The 18,933-nt window shown below is 56.7% G+C and overlaps 1 protein-coding gene across 9 annotated transcripts in view; it reads left to right on the top strand.

Annotated features, from left to right (window-relative positions):
- The window catches only part of MATK (megakaryocyte-associated tyrosine kinase), a 36,528-nt gene extending 19,285 nt beyond the window's left edge, over positions 1–17,243 (top strand). For 4 of the 9 annotated variants that reach the window (XM_073324014.1, XM_073324011.1, XM_073324013.1 and 1 more), the window contains 11 exons: positions 79–192; positions 809–924; positions 1,646–1,865; positions 3,173–3,266; positions 3,573–3,638; positions 4,116–4,215; positions 8,503–8,587; positions 9,047–9,120; positions 9,621–9,816; positions 10,685–10,771; positions 11,191–17,243. In XM_073324014.1, coding sequence (XP_073180115.1) covers positions 79–192; positions 809–924; positions 1,646–1,865; positions 3,173–3,266; positions 3,573–3,638; positions 4,116–4,215; positions 8,503–8,587; positions 9,047–9,120; positions 9,621–9,816; positions 10,685–10,771; positions 11,191–11,373 — 1,335 coding nt within the window. In that variant the 3' untranslated portion in view covers positions 11,374–17,243. The remainder of the gene's footprint in view (positions 1–78; positions 193–808; positions 925–1,645; positions 1,866–3,172; positions 3,267–3,572; positions 3,639–4,115; positions 4,216–8,502; positions 8,588–9,046; positions 9,121–9,620; positions 9,817–10,684; positions 10,772–11,190) is intronic. The other 5 variants (XM_073324018.1, XM_073324016.1, XM_073324015.1 and 2 more) reach the window with 5 other exon arrangements.
- Positions 17,244–18,933: the final 1,690 nt, after the last annotated feature.

Genomic DNA, 18,933 nt, shown 5'->3' with positions numbered 1-18,933 from the left:
CGTGTCTAGCTGCTGGGGGAGGAAAGGGGAGCCCTGGCTTGTTGCCGGCTGCCCTCATGCTACCCGCTGTTGCCACAGAAACGCTGGTTGCCGGGGACGCAGTGCATCGCCAAGCACGACCACACCAAGCCCAAAGCCCGCGAGCTCGCCTTCCGCAAGGGCGACATCCTCACCGTCGTCGAGGTCTGTGAGGTGAGCCGGGCGGCATGGAGGCATGCGAGGAACGCTGTGCACGGGGTGCCAGAGCCGCGACACCAGCCCAGAGGGCCAGGCCGCAGGGCACGAGCACTTGGGGAGGGGCTGCTCCCGAGGGCAAACCGCTGGGAAGGGGACCCGCAGAAGGGGCAGCGGCTGCTTGCCCACATTCTCCCGGTAATGGGGCAAAGCCCCCAGCCTCCCTCTAGGGGGCTCTGCGGGGCAGGGACCCCCTTTCCTTAGCCGTGTGTGCAGAGCCTGGCACAAGCAGGCCCCCAGCCGCCTGGGCCCCGAGGAGCTGCTGTAACATACGCCATGGAGCGTGGGCCATAGAGTCAGGAGGGTCAGACTCTGATTTACCCTAGGATGGCAGGATCCCACCTTGTCTCTCCCCACCGTCCCACCCCCACCTGACCTCGCCCCTCCCCCCCGCTCCCTTCCCACCTTGTCCCCCCCACCCCATCACAGCAGCAATGAGAACCTGCCAGTGGAGGGAGTCGTGGGGCAAGGAGAGCTGGGGGTGGGCTCGTGGAGTTGGCCCCTTCCACCGAGAAGTAAGACCCCTCCCCACAAAGTGCCAATGGCATCGAGATCCCACCATGTTCCCCTTCAGCAGAAAGGCTGGTACCGAGCGAAACACAACGACACCGGCGAGGAGGGGCTGCTCTCGGCCAGCTCAGTGCGGGAGCGCGAAGCCATCCGCGTTGACCCCAAGCTCAGCCTGATGCCGTGAGTACAGCCGAGCGCTTGAAGGCGCCAGCATTGTGGCATGGGGTGCGCTTGCGTTGTGAAGGAGACCGATTTCTGTCCCACTTCTGGCTGGGATCAGCTGGTTTGAGCACCTGGGAGTTAACGTCATGCCCGGGCCGCGGGCCTTGCCATGGCTCAGGTCACGTCTAGGAAGTGGGGAGACCAGGTTATTTTACAGCTCTATTGGCTGACGCAGGGGTAGCTCGAATCTCAGGCTTCAGGCCATGTGCTGGTCACTGCAGGGGTCAGGAAGGGGATATTCCCTGCTCTATAGTCAGCTGTGAGGGGTTGGCCAGGTGCATTGTGGGTGCTTTTTGCCCTTCCCCTAAAGTATCAAGGATCAGATCTAGCCACAGGCTGGATGTCTGGCTATGTGGCCCTCCCCTGGAGTGCCCCCCAACCAGACTGGAGTGAGCAGGGGTTGGCCCTGCTCTGGTTAGGAGAGGGGCCAGCTGGGCAGTGACCTTCTCCGGGGCTGCTGGTCTCCAGTGTGGCACTCGGAGGGGGGGGGCGGGGAGGTTGGCTGGATGTAGTGCAGGAGCAGCTCACCCCACGCCCCCTCCCCACACTCCCTGGGATGGGAGGGAACTCAGGAGGGGCGGGGGATCTCCGCCACACTGCTCATGTGGGGAGAGCTGTGTGGAGCTGGGGCTGGTTCCCAAGTGTGTGCAGCGTGGTTCCTCTCCTCCTTGCCCCCCAGCTGGTTCCACGGGAAGATCTCTGGTGTGGAGGCCGTGCAGGCACTCCAGCCCCCTGAGGATGGGCTCTTCCTGGTGCGGGAGTCCATCCGGCACCCCGGGGACTACGTGCTGTGCGTCAGCTTCGGCAAGGAGGTCATCCACTACCGCGTCATCTACCAGGAGAACTGTCTGAGCATCGACGCCTCTGTCTGCTTCTACAACCTCATTGACATGATTGAGGTCAGCAGGACACCTACCCAGGGTCCCAGCCCCCCGTGGCAACTGGGCAGGCACAGCTCCCTGGAGTCAATAGGGGGCTCCACTAGGCAAAAAAATGAACCAGAGCAAAAGCATCAGGCCCAACAGCACCCGGGCTCCTGGGCTGCATAAGAACCTAGACAGGAAGGTGGCTGGATAGACAGACGGCTGCCCCTCCCCATCTTCTCTGTTCCCGAGCAGTACGGCTCTGTCAGCCCTGAGTGATCCACTCGCATAAAGCAGCGGCTAAAACCGCATGATCTAAATATAGAGCCGCTGCTGAAACCCTGCGGAAGGAAGTGGAGTCAGCTATTTCTAATAGTCACCCTCTGGCCTTCTGCATCGCCTCCCAGCCCAGCGCTGCTGACTCCCAAATTTGGGGAATAAACCCTGCCCTGGGAAGCAGGGACGTATTTTTATCCCCACCTAACAGGCAGAGAAACTGAGGCACAGAGACAGGGAACTGCCCTACTTCTGGTTGCACAGTGACTCAGCCACAGAGCTGGGAATAGAACCCAGGAGTCCTAACTCCCTCCAAGAGCTGGAAATATCCCTCAGGAGTCCCTTGTGCCAATCCTGAGCCCTCCCAGGAGATGGAGCTCAGAGGGGGAGGGGTTCCCATTGCCTATGCCCAGTCCCACCAGGTGGCAGGGAGCATATCTCCATTGATAGATGGGCACAGGGCAGATTCAGTGACTTGCCCAAGCGCACCAGTGGCTGAGCCAGGAATCAAACCCCGGTCTCCTGCACCCCTGGCCAAGGCCCTGTTGGCCAGGCCATTCTTCCTGCTCTGGGTTCGAGGACTTGGTAGGGACTTGGCAATTGCTTCTGGGGCTGAGAGGGTGGCAGCGCATTCCCGGGGGTGGGGGTGGGGGGCTAGGAGAGGAGCTGTCCTGGCTGTTAGAGAGCCCCCTAACGGTCACTTTGTGATGAGCTTGTCCCTGCTCCCTTTCACCATCACTGGGGTCTGCTGCGAGTGCACACACGCACACAGAGTCTCAACAGCGCCCCCTGCAGGAAATGGGAGGGAGCAGCCCAGACACCCTCTCCTCCGACTCCGGCACAAGAAGCCCTCCAGCTTCATTGCAGAGTGGGGAGGGTGGCACAATGCTAGGGTGGTGTGGGACCCGCTGGGCTGCCAGTCCTGCTCAATCTGGCGGGTCTCAGCAGCTGCTCCCAGTGGCAGAAGCACCCTGGGAAGGGCTGCACCCGGGCTCTGTGATGTAGGGTGCAGCGGACTTACTGGGCAGCAGCTGTGAGCCTAAATAACTCTGTCTGTCTGTCTGCAGCACTATATGAATGACCAGGGAGCCATCTGTACCAAGCTGGTAAAACCGAAACCAAAGCCCGGGATGAAGTCTGCTGAGGAGGAGCTGGCCAAGGGTATGAAGAATCTGTCTGCAAACTGCAGGGGTGGGGGATGAAAGGGGATGGGGACACTAGGGCAAGTGGCCGGGACTTTGGGGGGGAAGGTAAAATCCCCAGGGTCCAACGTTCTCGAGCGACAGAGCTGGGAGCTCGGGCCAAGGAATCCTATTGCCAGGGCTGAGCTGAGTGGAGCTTATGGGGTATGAAACTCGCACTCAACTCATGGAGGGGCTTCGGCAGCTCAATGGGGGTCAGGCTCGACACTTGGGGGGAAGACCCAGCCCTGCGACTTGTAACCAGCCAGTCTCCTCTCGCATGCAGCCGGCTGGTTACTGAAACTGCAGCACCTCAAACTGGGAGACAAGATTGGGGAAGGAGAATTTGGAGGTGAGCGCTTGGGTCGGTCCAGGGAGTGGGTGGATCCTGAGATGGCATGAGGCCCTGCCCACCAGTGCATGGAAAGAGCTCTGGGGAGCAGGCTGGAGGCTGAGTCCAGAGAGGGGCCAGCCGGGCAGTGCCAGGCACACCCCCTTGCTCCCATCAGCATGCCCTGTGGGAGCCATGGGTGGCAAAGCAGGGAGGGTCTGCTCGGCCTTGGCCTCGCGGCTGGGATGGACGGGGCAGATAGTTGTCATGGGGACATGCAAACCAGGCCCCTAGGAGCCACCCCATGATGCCCCACCCACCCACCCCCGGCTCACTCCCAGGCTGGACTCGCCCTTGGAGTCACACCCCAACCTCTTTCCCTTCACCTCTTCCAGATGTGGATGGGCCCTCCCTGCCCCAGACCCTGCTTCTGTTTCCCCCTTGCCGGGGTGGGGCCGCCCTCTTGGCACCTGACCACCCTCTCTCCCCACCCCACAGCCGTCCTGCAGGCAGAGTATCTGGGGCAGAAAGTGGCCGTGAAGAACATCAGGTGCGACGTCACCGCCCAGGCCTTTCTCGCTGAGACCGCTGCCATGACGTAAGTGAGCCAGGAGGCTGGGCAGGCGCTCCCTACCCTGCCCCCAGAGGTCTGCAGGATTCCCCCGCGGGCAGGGAGCAGGGGCACGGGCAGCCTGCAGGGGATGACTGAGCATGCAGGGATTTTGCTGGAGCGTGTGTGCGGGAGACGGAGAACAGGCCGACAGGACAGACTTGTGCTGGTAAAGCCGTGTTGCTCAGGGTGTGATCTCTGAGCCCCTGGGCTAAGCCGCTGTACCAGGAGAGCTTATCTAACCGGGGACTGGAATAAGCTACGCTGGTGAAAGCGTGGTTTGGCCAGCGTGAGTGGCATCTGCACTAGGCGCGCTTTGCTGGTCTAGCACCATGGCTCTCAACATTCCCAGACTACTGTACCCCTTTCCGGAGCCTGAGGCCCGAGCCCCCCACCTCCCAGGGCTGAAGCATGTAACTTAGCTTCATAGGGCCCCCTGTGATGTGAGGCCCCAGGCAACTGCCCTGTTGGCCAAGCCCTAATGCTTGCCTTCACTTGCAACCCCCCTAAAGCTGTCCCATGACCCGCTGTGGGTCCTGATGCTCAGGTTGAGAAACACTGATCTAGATGAGTTGACACTGCCTCCTGGAAGACCTCTGTGTACCCCCAGGGGTACGTGTACCCCTGGTTGAGAACCACTGGGCTAGCACAAGGGTGTAGCTAGACCAGCAAACATGCCTAGTGAAGAGCTGGCGTTCCTCTGAGAGACTGGGAGCTGTGTGTGTTTGTGAGAGAGATTGTGTGTTTTCATAATGAACCTCAGTAATAATTACTAATCATAGAATCATAGAATATCAGGGTTGGAAGGGATCTCAGGAGGTCATCTAGTCCAACCCCCTGCTCAAAGCAGGACCAATCCCCAACTAAATCATCCCAGCCAGGGCTTTGTCAAGCCTGACCTTAAAAATATCTAAGGAAGGAGATTCCACCACCTCCCTAGGTAACACATTCCAGTGTTTCACCACCCTTCTAGTGAAAAAGTTTTTCCTAATATCCAACCTAAACCTCCCCCACTGCAACTTGAGACCATTACTCCTTGTTCTGTCATCAGCTACCACTGAGAACAGTCTAGATGCATCCTCTTTGGAACCCCCTTTCAGGTAGTTGAAAGCAGCTGTCAAATCCCCCCTCATTCTTCTCTTCTGCAGACTAAACAATCCCAGTTCCCTCAGCCTCTCCTCATAAATCATGTGTTCCAGTCCCCTAAACATTTTTGTTGCCCTCCGCTGGACTCTTTCCAATTTTTCCACATCCTTCTTGTAGTGTGGGGCCCAAAACTGGACACAGTACTCCAGATGAGGCCTCACCAATGTCGAATAGAGGGGGACGATCACGTCCCTCGATCTGCTCGCTATGCCCCTACTTATACATCCCAAAATGCCATTGGCCTTCTTGGCAACAAGGGCACACTGCTGACTCATATCCAGCTTCTCGTCCACTGTCACCCCTAGGTCCTTTTCTGCAGAACTGCTGCCTAGCCATTCGGTCCCTAGTGCCACAAGTACTCCTTTTCTTTTTGCGAATACAGACTAACACGGCTGTTACTCTGAAACCGGTCCCTAGTCTGTAGCGGTGCGTTGGGTTCTTCCGTCCTAAGTGCAGGACCCTGCACTTATCCTTATTGAACCTCATCAGATTTCTTTTGGCCCAATCCTCCAATTTGTCTAGGTCCCTCTGTATCCTATCCCTGCCCTCCAGCGTATCTACCACTCCTCCCAGTTTAGTATCATCTGCAAATTTGCTGAGAGTGCAATCCACACCATCCTCCAGATCATTTATGAAGATATTGAACAAAACCGGCCCCAGGACCGACCCTTGGGGCACTCCACTTGACACCGGCTGCCAACTAGACATGGAGCCATTGATCACTACCCGTTTCAATATTAATCATTTATTATTCGGACTCCTTTTTAGCATTATACTGTGGTGGCCTCCAGCCAGCCAGAGCCCCCTGATGAGGGCACTGGACAAACATGTAGTGAGGGACAGCCTCTGCCCTGAAGAGAAAGCTTACTAGACAAATTCAGACTAGCAATAAGGCATCCTCTTAGCACAGTGGGGTTAGCGAAGCATTGGAATAACTTGCCAAGGATGCGGCAGACTCTCCACCTCCTGCAGTCTTTAAATCAAGACTGGATGTGTCTTTCTAGAAGACCTACTCTAGCTCAACCACAAGTTGTGGGCTGGATGCAGGACTCACTGGGTGAGGCTCTCAGGTCTGTGCTCTACGGTCCCTTCTGGCCGTAAGATCTGTGACTGTAGGATTAGGGTTCCCAGGTGTCTGGTTTTCGACCAGAATGCCGGGTCGAAAAGGGACCCTGGTGGCTCCAGTCGGCACCACCGACTGAGCTGTTAAAAGCCCGGTCAGCAGCACAGCGGGGGCCCAGGGCTAAGGCAGGCTTCCTACCTGCCCTGGCTCCACGCTGCTCTCACAAGCAGCCACCAGGTTCTTGTAGCCCCTGTGTGCTGGGGTAATCAGGGAGGCTCTGTGCTGCGCGCTGCCCCCACCCCGCGTATCAGCTCCACAGCTCTCATTGGCTGGGAAGGCCAAGGGCACTGTGCAGAGGCATCTGACTGCCCATGCACCTGAAGGCTGCAGGGACCTGACGGCTGCTTCCTCGGAGCCGTGGTAAGTGCCTCCGGGACACCGCACCACCATCCCTGGATCCCAACTCCCTGGCCCAGCCCAGAGCCACTTCCTGCACCCCAAACCCCTCATCCCCAGTCCCAGCCCAGAGCCCGTATCCCCTCCCACAGCCCAACCCCCTGCCCTAGCCTGGTGAAAGTGAGTGAGGGTGAGGAAGAGTGAGCGACGGGGGGGGGGATGGAGTGAGTGGGGGGCGGACCCCCAGAGTAGGGGCGGGGCATGGGCAGGGCCTCAGAGAAGGGGCAGGGCAGGGTGTTCGGTTTTGTGTGATTAGAAAGTTGGCAGCCCTACTGTAGGAAGAGCTCTGAGTGTAAGAGACAAGCCCTAGCAGGGGGATGAGAGCAGCAGGGAGCTATGGTGGGACCTGCCGACAAGTTCTCCACGTGGGGGTGGGGGCTGGGGGGTAATAGAACAAACAGGGTCTTTCCCTACAGATTAGCTATGTGCCCACTGCCAAGCTGGTAGGAGCAGCAGAGCAGTTGGGGGGGGTGGCCTGCAGGGGCCACAGCAGAGTGGGTTGGAGGAGGGGAAGTGGTGGCTTTGCAGGTTTCGGCTGGCAGCTTGTCCCCCTGTGAGAGGGAAGGCCCAGGGTGTGCGCTGGGGAGCCGGGCGATGGAGCCTGTGTCCCCCTCCCAATGCTGGCAGAGCAGACAGGTGAGCTTGCACGACAACAATGGGGGTGGGTAAATTGGGGAGGGCTCTGATGGCTGGGACAAGGGGTTCAGGTATCCCCAGTGCCAGGCAGCTTCGCCCAAGTGGGGCCCCCCCACAAGCATTAGCAGCTTGTGTGGCTTCCCCTGCAAGATGCACCGCTTGGCAGAATGTCTGGGCCCTTTAAGAACCCAGAGCTGGCCCGGTGTTGAGAGTTCAGCAGTTAGTCAGGGGAACGCCGCGTCGCCTTTCCTACCTTTGTGTGCAGGACAGTGACAGGGTTATCCCTAACTAGGAAGAGACATCTGGGAGGTTTGCTGGGCCTGGTGTCTTCTGACTTAACAACTGCGTGTGGGTTCCCTTTAACGACACCTTGAGCCTGAAAAATACTCACCCCACAAAGAACAAGGGCTGCAGCCAGGGCCCTGTGAGCTGCAAAGTTCGCCCACAGTGCGGAATAAGGCTCCAGCAGCTCAGCTTTTGATTTGTGTGTGTAATGCTGACAGCCCCGGTCGGCAGGATCGAACCGGGGACCTCTGAAGCTTAGTATATGAGCCTCAACTGCACAAGCTGACAGCCACCCGGCTGTTAGCTAAGGGTATATAGTAGCCTCATTTTACCTCTCTCTCTAAGTGGTCCCTGTGCCACTGGATGGGACAGAACCCCACACTCGGAGTGTGTGGGTTACATGTGTTCCTGTGTCCCCCTCCCTCGCAGGCCAGGGGCTGGGTGTGTGTTTGTGTGTGTACACATGTGCGTTCCCTGTGTCCACCTCCCTCGCAGGAGGGGCTCTGTGTGTGTGTGTATTCCCCAGGCCCCCCTCCCTTGCAGGCCAGGGGCTGGGTGTGTGTGTGTGGGGGGGTGTTTCCCTGTGTCCCTCTCCCTCACAGGCCAGGTGCTCTCTCAGTGTGGGTGCCACGTGTAGTTAGAGCCCACCCCTCTGGCCCGGCCCTTGATGTGGCCATTCCCTCCTCCAGGAAGGTCCATCACAAAAACCTGGTGCTGCTGCTGGGCGTGATCCTGCACAACGGCCTCTACATCGTCATGGAGTTCATGAGCAAGGTGAGAGCATCGCAGGCTCTGCTGCATCAGAGCAAACCAGGGCCCCCGACCAGCCCCTTCCACCAGAGACGCCCTCCCCCGGGCACTCGGGCTGGGGCCTGGTCTGTTGAGCCATTCACGGCTAGGCCGCAGGGTCAGATCTGGCCTGGTTCAGCAGTGACTGGAAACCCTCTGGGGGAAGATGGCGGGTCCCAGGACGGCTTGCAGGGAATAGGCCCCGTTGCAAACCCAACCCCTGCTGAGAGGCCAGGGACCGACTGGGCCATGGAGACCGTTCTTCCAGCTAGTCCTGCAGGTGGGATCAGGGAGGAGGCATGGGTGGCAGACGGCGCTAGCCTGGCTGGCGGGCCAGAGGGCTCCTGTCATCGGGGCTGGCCGTGCATTCCTTGGGGCTAATGCAAGAGGTGACAGCTCCAGCAGCCCTTGGGTTCTGATAAGTGTTTCTCTCTCCTCTGGCAGGGGAACCTGGTCAACTTCCTGAGGACACGGGGCAGATCAGTCCTCCAGCCCAAGCAGCTCATCCAGTTTTCCCTGTGAGTCCTGCACCTTTCCTGCACTGTGACCTGGATGCTCCCAGCAGGGGATAATTCTGTCCTTGCAGTCAGGACAAGCCTTGTCTAAGGCCACCCTCATCACAGGTGGCCCCTTTCCATCCCCTCTGTCCCCTAAAGGATCTAAAGCGCTTCACATTTCGCTCCCCTTGGGAGGCAGGCCCCAGCCATTGTCCCCACGTCACAAAGGGAAAGTGATTTGCCCAGGGCCACGCAGTGAGTCAGTGGTGGAGCTGGGACCAGGATCCAGGAATCCTGAGTCCCAGTCCCCTGCCCTGCACAGGTCAGAGGCTGGGGTTAGGTTATGCTCTGATTCAGGCTGCGCAGAGATGGCATGCCCAGGCAGGCTGCAGCAAACATTTGTCCTCTTTAGTGAGGGGCTAAGTGCACGTCTGTGGCTGAGAGGTGTGGAGGTGGGCACTGAATATGGATGATCTCTTCTCTCCCCGTGCACCTTGGTTTTGGCTGCCCATGCCGTGCAGGGACGTCGCCCAGGGGATGGACTACCTGGAGTCCAAGAAGTTGGTGCACAGGGACCTTGCCGCCCGCAACATCCTGATCTCAGAGGAGAACGTGGCCAAAGTGAGTGACTTCGGCTTGGCCAAGGTGGACCCGAAAGGCACAGACGCCACCAAGCTGCCAGTCAAGTGGACAGCTCCGGAGGCCCTGAAACACAATGTGAGTGAGGGGGAGGGGACTGGCAGGGCCACCCAGCCCAGCCCAGCCTTCCACAGGGCTCCTGCCCTTCACATCATCTTGGCCAAGTGAGATTTGTCACAGGCCGTGACGCCCGCATCTGACCCTGGTACAGCAACATGCCCGCGCAGCTGCCTGTCTCCCAACCCAGCCACGCATCTCCCTGTGTCTGAGCGTCCCCGATGCTGCCTCGCTGGGTTCGTCTCAGTGCATTCTGGGAGAATCTGGCATTCCAGGCCGCTGTCCCTTTGTGCCTCAGCAGGGCGCGAAGTGCCCAGGGACACATGCGTAGAGTGGCACCAGCGTGGCAATGCATCCTGGGATTGCTAGTGCACAGAGAACAGGGAGCAAGGCGGAGCTGCCAAACCAGTTACAAACCTCTGGCAGAGCAACCCCCACTGGGGTGCCGTGGGGATGAGCCCTGCAACAGCCACGTGCATGGGCACAGCCCTGTGTGGAGCCAGCTGTGTCACATCTGGTTACAGACCCAGATCCAGTTACACTAGAGACAGGGCTGAGGGGATTCATAGAATCCTAGAAGATCAGGGTTGGAAGGGACCTCAGGAGGTCATCTAGTCCAACCCCTGCTCAAAGCAGGACCAATCCCCAATTTTTGCCCCAGATCCCTAAATGGCCCCCTCAAGGATTGAACTCACAACCCTGGGTTTAGCAGGCCAATGCTCAATTCTCTGCAAAGGGCCCATCCCCCAGTGCGTGGCCTTGCCACGCTCCCGGGAGCACCCAGAAATGGGGCTGGGCCGTTCACCGGGTGGGATACAGCTCCTGCCACCAGCCCTGCGTGGCTTTGCGACTGCCTGCGGCAGCGTCACCTTCCTCACATTCCCTGCAGAAATTCTCGGCCAAGTCGGACGTCTGGAGCTATGGGATCCTCCTGTGGGAAGTGTTCTCCTACGGCCGGGCGCCCTACTCCAAGATGGTGAGTGCTCCCCATGGGGAGGGGTTGGCTGACTCCTGCCACCCCTGGGCTAAGGCCTGGATGGCACAAGGCTCCAGTTAAACCAGATTTCTCAGGTCTTGCTAATGCCAAGTGCCTGAGCGTGGGGGAAGCATGGGAGCCTCCATGCCCATCCCCATGTCCATCCAGCACCCTGGAGAGCAGCTGTTCCGTGGGGCATGGAAATCATGGGGAGCAGCAGTGCAGCAGGAGTGTCTGTGTCACAGGGGGAGATGGGGGCTCGAGGGTGAGTGAGAGCACACAGACAGAGGTGGGCAGGATTTAGCACTGCCCTGGGTGGTGATGGGGTGGATCATGGCGTTACTCTGCAGAAAGGCCCCAGGATGCATGCAGAAAGGGAGCCGGGGATCTCACAGCAGGTCTCTCTCTCTCCCCACAAGACTCTGAAGGAAGTGACGGAGATGGTGGAGAAAGGGTACCGGATGGAGGCCCCTGAGGAATGCCCACCCTCCCTCTACACTCTGATGAAGACCTGCTGGGAGATAGAGCCGGGGAAGCGGCCTTCCTTCAAGAAGCTCACCGAGAAGCTGCAGAAGGAGCTGAAGCACATAGGGGACAGTTAGCCCTGGGGGCTCCTGCTTCCAGGGCCGAAACAGCGCAGGGGCTGGCAGGCTCCATGCAGACTCTTCTGGGGGTTCTTGGCCTGGGTCACCCCTGCCTGACACACCAGGGCACCACACCTGGGACCGGAAACACGCCGCAGCACAGAGCTGCCAGGGCTGGTCCTGCTGCTGCACTGGGTCTGTGCTGCCTTGCCAGGCAGTAAAGATGGGGATGGGACCTGACCTTCTCCTCCTCCGACTCTGTGTGCCTGCACCAGGCTGAGAGACTGGTTCCAAGGGGCCGTATTTACCCTGGCAGCCTTAGCATGTCCCTGCCACAAGCACAGCTCTCAGAGAGCGTGTACTGGCTGGGACTAGACTGGCACTGGGTGCCTCGTGGGTACATGTCGCTGGTGCTCGTTCTGAACCATACCTGGCAGGTTTCTGATTTGTTCAGGATGAGTCTGGTCAGATGGCCCCATGGATCACAGTCTGGTGACCACATGCCCCCTGTCCACTCACCACTAACCACAGCTCAGGGACGGCTTGGAGGAGTGCGTCCCATTGCGCGGAGCCAGCAGCACCCTCCTGGGTGCTCGAGCACGTGAGCCCTGGACACTCCTGGGTGTCTCCATCCCATGCTAACCTCTTCAATCAGTGCAAGTGGCCCACTGCCTGTCTGAGAAAGGTTCAGCGTTTCTTCAGCGTAGCCAGGCCGTCTCCAGGGCCCAGGGATGGGGCTGGGGCTGAGGCGAGGGAAGGGTGGGGGAGAGGAAGTGCTGCTCCCCAGCTCTTGGCCCCTGGACTCAGCTCTCCTGAGTTTATTTCCAAGTGTTTCCCTCGTGTTTTAGTGATTGAAAACGTGGCCGCAGCACAAAATGAAGAGAGTTCCACTGTCCTCAGCCTGGCGTGTGCGTCATTCACCAGGACCAGCTGGGATTTGGCAAAATTCACCAACATGGCTTCAGCCAAAATAGCTCAGCAGCTTCATGGCTAAAGGCATTGCTGTAACAAGGGATGCCTGATTGGGTGTCAGACCCAGCCTTTGCCCCAGTTTCCCTTTGTGGAGGTCTTCAGCCAGACTCTTGTAAGTCAAGTGTCTCAGCCCTTGCTGCCTGGTGTTCCCTCCAGCCTGTTCCTCTTTAGGCTTCTGCCTCTCGCTGCAGGCAGCTCCAGCTAGGCATGGCTCGCCCTCACCGAGCTGCCAGTTGGCCTGTAGGGTGTCGCCTGATCCCAGACCCGACACCTGGATGGCAGCCAAGTAGTTGCAGGTGGGGCAAAGGCCAGCCCACGCTGCAACAGTCATTTGGATGAGCCCGTGAGGAACGTGGATTCTTTGCTTGAGATGCTGTCGCAACCGCCCCTCCCACACACACACACACAAGTGCAGGCAGTGGGCACATATCCACACCTAACGTACATACACAGCAGCACACACCAAGCCACATGGATACACCCTCGTAATAGAATCATAGAAGATTGGGGTTGGAAGAGACCTTAGGAGGTCATCTAGTCTAACCCCCTGCTCAAAGCCTTCCTCTGCAGCGTGGGGCACGGGTCACTTGCTGGAGGAGTCTCTGCACCTTGAAGTCTTTAAACCACGAGTTGAGGACTTCAGTAGCTCAGACATAAGTTAGGGGGTTGTTACAGGAGTTGGTGGGTGAGATTCCGTGACCTGCGTTGTGCAGGAGGTCAGACTAGATCATCAGAATGGTCCCTTCTGACCTTAAAGTCTATGATTCTATGAAAGCAGGACCAACACCAACTAAATCATCCCAGCCAGGGCTTTGTCAAGCCTGACCTTAAAAACCTCTAAGGAAGGAGATTCCACCACCTCCCTAGGTAACCCATTCCAGTGCTTCACCACCCTCCTAGTGAAATAGTTTTTCCTAATATCCAACTTAAACCTCCCCCACTGTAACGTGAGACCACTGCTCCTTGTTGTGTCATCTGCCACCACTGAGAACAGCCGAGCTCCATCCTCTTCGGAACCCCCCTTCAGGTAGTTGAAGGCTGCTATCAAATCCCCCCCCCCCCCCGCTTCTCTTCTGCAAACTAAATAAGCCCAGTTCCCTCAGCCTCTCCTCATAAGTCATGTGTTCCAGACCCCTAATCATTTTCGTTGCCCTCTGCTGGACTCTCTCCAATTTGTCCACATCCCTTCTGTAGTGGGGAGACTAAAACTGGATGCAATACTCCAGGTGTGGCCTCACCCACCAGTGCCGAATAGAGGGGAATGATCACTTCCCTCGGTCTGCTGGCAATGCTCCTACTAATGCAGCCCAATATGCATGCAAACATACAGGAACAGGCACATACACCCATATATGCACGCACCACGTGGACACGTGGACACTTGCAAAGATGGACCTTTGGTCTGACCCAGTATGGCCATTCTTATGTTCTTAAAAATGCATGGTATGTATATATACATGCTCACACATGCATGTTCCTACACACGTGTGCCCAGGCAAACACTCGTGTGTGCACACATTGGAAACATGGCCATGTTCACAGTGCCGGTCTCCTGAGCCATGTGAGCTGGGAAAGAAAGAAATCCCGGGGAGGAGCCCCCACCCCCACCGGAGCAGCCCTAGAAGCTGGTTCTGCAGCAGCTCCCACAAATGGGGTGTGACCAGGCATCAGGTGGCTTTGGCTGGCCATTCTTGCCCCTTTGCTTACTGGCTGCTGGCTCTGACCCCTCTCGCCCAGGCTCACCCCCCCCCCCCCGCCCCCTGCATGCTTCCTGCCTACCTTCCCTCCTTCCTCTCCCCATCCCAATCTCCTTCTGTGGCCCTGCTCCTGCCCCTGGTCTCCCCAGTTAGCCAATCCCAGCCCTCCCCACAGCACTAAACCCCACCAAAAGGGTTAAACTAACACACCCTGGCACCAAGTGAGGTTTGCACCCCTCACTTTGCTGTCTGTGCATTGGTTACACCCTTCCCCCAGGTTGGGCTGGGCTAGTCCATGGCAAGGACGATCTATTACTCTGTCTGCGTCCCACTTGGCACAGTGGGGCCCCATCCTTGGCTGGCCAGTGGGTGCTACTGTAATACAAATAATAATAATGTACATACACCTGCTGACACTAGTGTGTGCACACACTAACAAACCTCTAACACTAGTGTGCAAACACACACCTGATGCTAGCATGGACACACCTGCTGACACTAGTGTGTGTGCACACTAACAAACCTCTAACACTAGCGTGCAAACACACACCTGATGCTAGCATGGACACACCTGCTGACACTAGTGTGTGTGCACACTAACAAACCTCTAACACTAGCGTGCAAACACACACCTGATGCTAGCATGGACACACCTGCTGACACTAGTGCACTCACACACAACACACACATCCACTCTCGCTAATGCATTCCCTCTGACACTAACACGCACAGCGGCTGACGCTCCTGCACACACCCACCTGCTCTCACTAGCATGCACTCCCTCTGACACTAGCATTCACTAGCACACGCTCAGTCTATAGCTAGTTAAACTTCCCCTGGCTGGAAACTTCACTTAAGATTTGACCCTCCCAGGATGGGATTTTCCCTCACGGGGCCCCAAACCCTCTCCAAAATGTTTCCACCTCCGTACCTGAAGTGGGGGGTGATAGTGCCACAAAGGACCCCCAAGGCAGTGGGGGTAGGGCGTGTGCTCTGGGTTCCCGTCCCTCCCAGCACAGACCCTTCCCCCGACACCTGATGATGCTTAGCTCATTCCCGAGTCCTGCAGGGCCCTGTGCTGAGCCGCCCTGGGTGCCAGCTGGAGTGCAAGGTGCACTGAAAATGCAGCTACCTCTGCCATCCCCCACCCCTGGCGTTTAGAGCTGATTTGAAAGTTGGGTAATATTTTGGTGGGGAGAATTGTGAATTCCCTCCCCTCCCCTGCCCCCCTTTTGTTAAATCAGGATTTTGAGGCCCGTCTCCCAGCGGCACTGATTGCAGGCTCTGCGCTGGTGAGTTCGTGTTGCTCTGTCCCGGCTGCTCCTGAGCCACAGCGGAGAGGAGTCTATTGCACCCCACGTAGGGCATACCAACAGCACACCCTTTTAGCTCTGCTGGTGCCCAGTTCAGCCCTGGGTGTTGGCCCAGACGATGGCCGTCACACCCACTCGAGTGACTGGTACTCACTGGCATGTGCAGCGTTCACAGCTGCTCCCGTGGGATTTTCATGGGGCACAGGCCTTGTGCGCTGTCTCTGCACAGGAGAAAACAGTTTATTACATGCTCCAGTGGGTACAGGCAGCAAACAGGCCAATGTGTCTGCCTGGAGGCACGAAATCTCCCCGTGGTGGAGAACATGGTGGAAATCCATCCGTGTGTGGCACTTACCTGGCCTCAGTCACGACAGTATCCGAACCCCTCGCAGCCTTTGATGGATTCACCTCCCACCCCCCCTTTGATGTGCTGTGATCCTGGGACCAATGGGGACCTGAGGCACAGAGAAAGCAGGAGCACGGTTTAGACATTGAAGGGCTAGATCCACAAAGGGATGCAGGTGTAGGCACCACTGGTTCAGGAAATCCCGCTCTCTGAGCCCTGCAGGCAGCTGGATCCCTCTCTCCCCTCCCCCAGCTGCCAGAGAGCTCCACGCAGGGGGGAAGACAGGTGGTGAAGTGTCTGTTTTACCTGTGGGGCCTGAACCGTTGGCCATACAGAGGGGCCACCACGCTGCACACAAACCAAGAGGCGGTGGAGGAGGAACTGCCTTTAGCCCAGTAGTTCAGTACTCGCTTTGGGGGTGGGAGCTGCCTTTATCCCTAAGTTAAGTGCTCGCTGTGATGTTCCCCTCTGGTGTTATCGGGGCCAGTGATCTGCTAGCTCCAATCCTTGACTCTGGGAGCCAGCTTTACCCTGCTCTGCTGGGAGAACCCCCACTCCTGGGCTGTTCACACACAGCCTCTGGCATGTCAGCTGCTCCTTGGATTGTGCAACTGAATGACACTAGCTAATATCTCCGGTCCCAGACACAACCCAAGAAACCTCAGTCTTGCAGTGTCTAGTTATGCCTGCTGGACGCTGCAAGCTTATATGAGTTCATCAATTTAACAAAGAAATTGATATGTACCAGGTTTGTTATCCCAAGGGGAATCTCTGACACACTTCAAACCAAACACACGGCTTCAGGTAGAATAAACAAACAGATTTATCAATTACAAAAATAAATTTTAAGTGATTATAAGTCAAAGCACAACAAGTCAGATTTGGTGAAATGAAATAAAAGCAAAACACATTCTAAGCTGATCTTAACACTTTCAATGTCCTTACAAACTTAGATGCTTCTCACCACAGGCTGGCTCTCTAATCAGGCTCTCCCCTTTGATCAGTGGTTCAGTCCCTTGGTGGTGATGGTCATAGGCACCAACTTTCCCCAGTGCCGGTGGGTGCTTGCGCCCCCCTGCCCCTGGCCCCGCCTCTACCTTTTCCCTGCTTTGGCCCCACCCCCATTACATCCCCTTTCCCCCAAAGTCCTCACCTCAACTCCACCCCCTCCCTGCCCCTGTTGGACCCCTCCTCAAATCCTTGCCCCAGCCCCGCCTTTTCATAGAATCATAGAACATCAGGGTTGGAAGGGACCCCAGGAGGTCATCTAGTCCAACCCCCTGCTCAAAGCAGGACCAATCCCCCATTTTTGCCCCAGATCCCTAAATGGCTCCCTCAAGGATTGAACTCACAACCCTGGGTTTAGCTGGCCAATGCTCAAACCACTGAGCTATCCCTCTGTCTCTTCCCCCAGTGCGCCGCGTTCCCCCTCCTCCCTGCCCATTGAAACAGCTGGTTCATGGTGCAAGCGCTGGGAGCTGGGGAGAAAGCAGGCACATGGCACGCTCGTGGAGGAGGTGGGGAGCGGAGGTGAGCTGGAGCTGGGGGTGGGGCGGGGTGGGGCAGGGAGCTGTCATTGGGTGCAGAGCACCCACCAATTTTTCTCCATGGGTGCTCCAGCCCCGAAGCACCCATGGAGTCAGCGCCGTTGGTGTTGGTGTCTGTAGGTGGAAGAGAGAGAGCAGGGCAAAATATCTCTCCCTTTTATCATGTCCTTTCTTCCTGTCAGAAACATACAGCTAAGGGTAGCATAAAATCCCTCCTTTATCTGTAAGGGGTTAAGAAGCTCAAATAACCTGGCTGGCACCTGACCAAAAGGACCAAAAAGGGAAGAAAATCCTTTCAAATCTGTGGCGGGAAGTTTTGTTTGTGGGGTCTTTTGTTGTTCTCTCCAGAACAAACAGAGACCAGGGCAGGAAAAACACATCTCCTAAAACCCTACCTGAAATAAGCATCTAAGATTACAAATTGTAAGTGATAACAAGGAAAGGTGTTAGATTATCTTTTGTTTTAGCCTGTGAATTTTCCCTATGCTAAGAGGGAGGTTTATTCCTGTTTTTTTATAACTTTAAAGTTTTGCCTAGACGGGAATCCTCTGTGTTTTAAATCTTATTACCCTGTAAAATTACCTTCCATCCTGATTTTACAGAGGTGCTTCTTTAACGTTTTTCTTTATAATAAAGTTTTGTTTTTAAGAATCTGATTGGTTTTTAGTGTCCTAAAAACCCAAGGGTGTCGTCTGTGCTAACCTATTTGGTTGGTATATTATTCTTAAGCCTCCCCAGGAAAGGGGGTGAAGGGGCTTGGGGGGGGGTATTTTTGGGAAACAGGAACTTCAAGTTGTCCTTTTCCTGAATCTTTGTCTAACTCACTTGGTGGTGGCAGCAATACTATCCAAGGACAAGGAAAGGAATTGTACCCTGGGGAAGTTTTAACCTAAGCTGATAGAATTAAGCTTAGGGGGGTCTTTCATGAGGGTCCCCACATCTGTACCCCAGAGTTCAGAGTGGGGAGGGAACGCTGACCCTTCCCTTTTGGCTTTGCCCTGGCCCCAACTTCCGAGTCAGGGGAGCATTACCTCATCGCAGTCCCAAACTGCCCACAGGAAGGGGGGTCTTTTGTTGCTGCCTGAGCCAGTGTCCTTTGTTCCTGTGAGGCTGGGCTGGGTTTGTTCCATCCATGCCCTGGTGAGGTGTGAACAGCCTCCCTGTTCTTGGAGAGTTTTTGCATGGGCTTGCTTTAAGCCATGAGGATACATTCTCAGCCTCATAACTAGATACATGAAATTATAACCTATAACCTCACTATAACATTACTGTAACAAGTACAATAATGTCACTATAATAACCACACTGAGTGCATTATGAGCCTTCCAAAGACACCCAACACAAAGTTTGTGTTGGATGCCACACACTCTTTTTATAAAGATGAACATATGCGTTCCCCCGAGGTACAGAGAGTCACACTTGCCTAGGGGAGGGAGCTGCCTTTAGCCTGGTGGTTAGATACTCCTCAGCATCAGCCAGGGTTGCTCAAGGGGTTCCCTGCCTGGCATGCCGGGTTTTATGGATTGCAGGTTAAGGCACCTACCTCTCCCTATCCATGGTACAGGGAGCCTGGCGTTGGCCAGAGGCAGGGGGAATCCCAGTGGTTTTTGAGGCACCTGAAGGAAGGCCTTGGGACGCTCAGTGGCACAGCACAAAGTCCCTTTGTGAATCTAGCCCTGACTGTCGCAGTCGGCGCCTAACAC

This window comes from Lepidochelys kempii, chromosome 25 (genome assembly GCF_965140265.1).
Source record: "Lepidochelys kempii isolate rLepKem1 chromosome 25, rLepKem1.hap2, whole genome shotgun sequence".
Classification (NCBI taxonomy): Eukaryota; Metazoa; Chordata; order Testudines; family Cheloniidae; genus Lepidochelys; species Lepidochelys kempii.
Note: the sequence above shows the minus strand (reverse complement) of the source record. Positions and strands in the feature narration are given on the sequence as shown.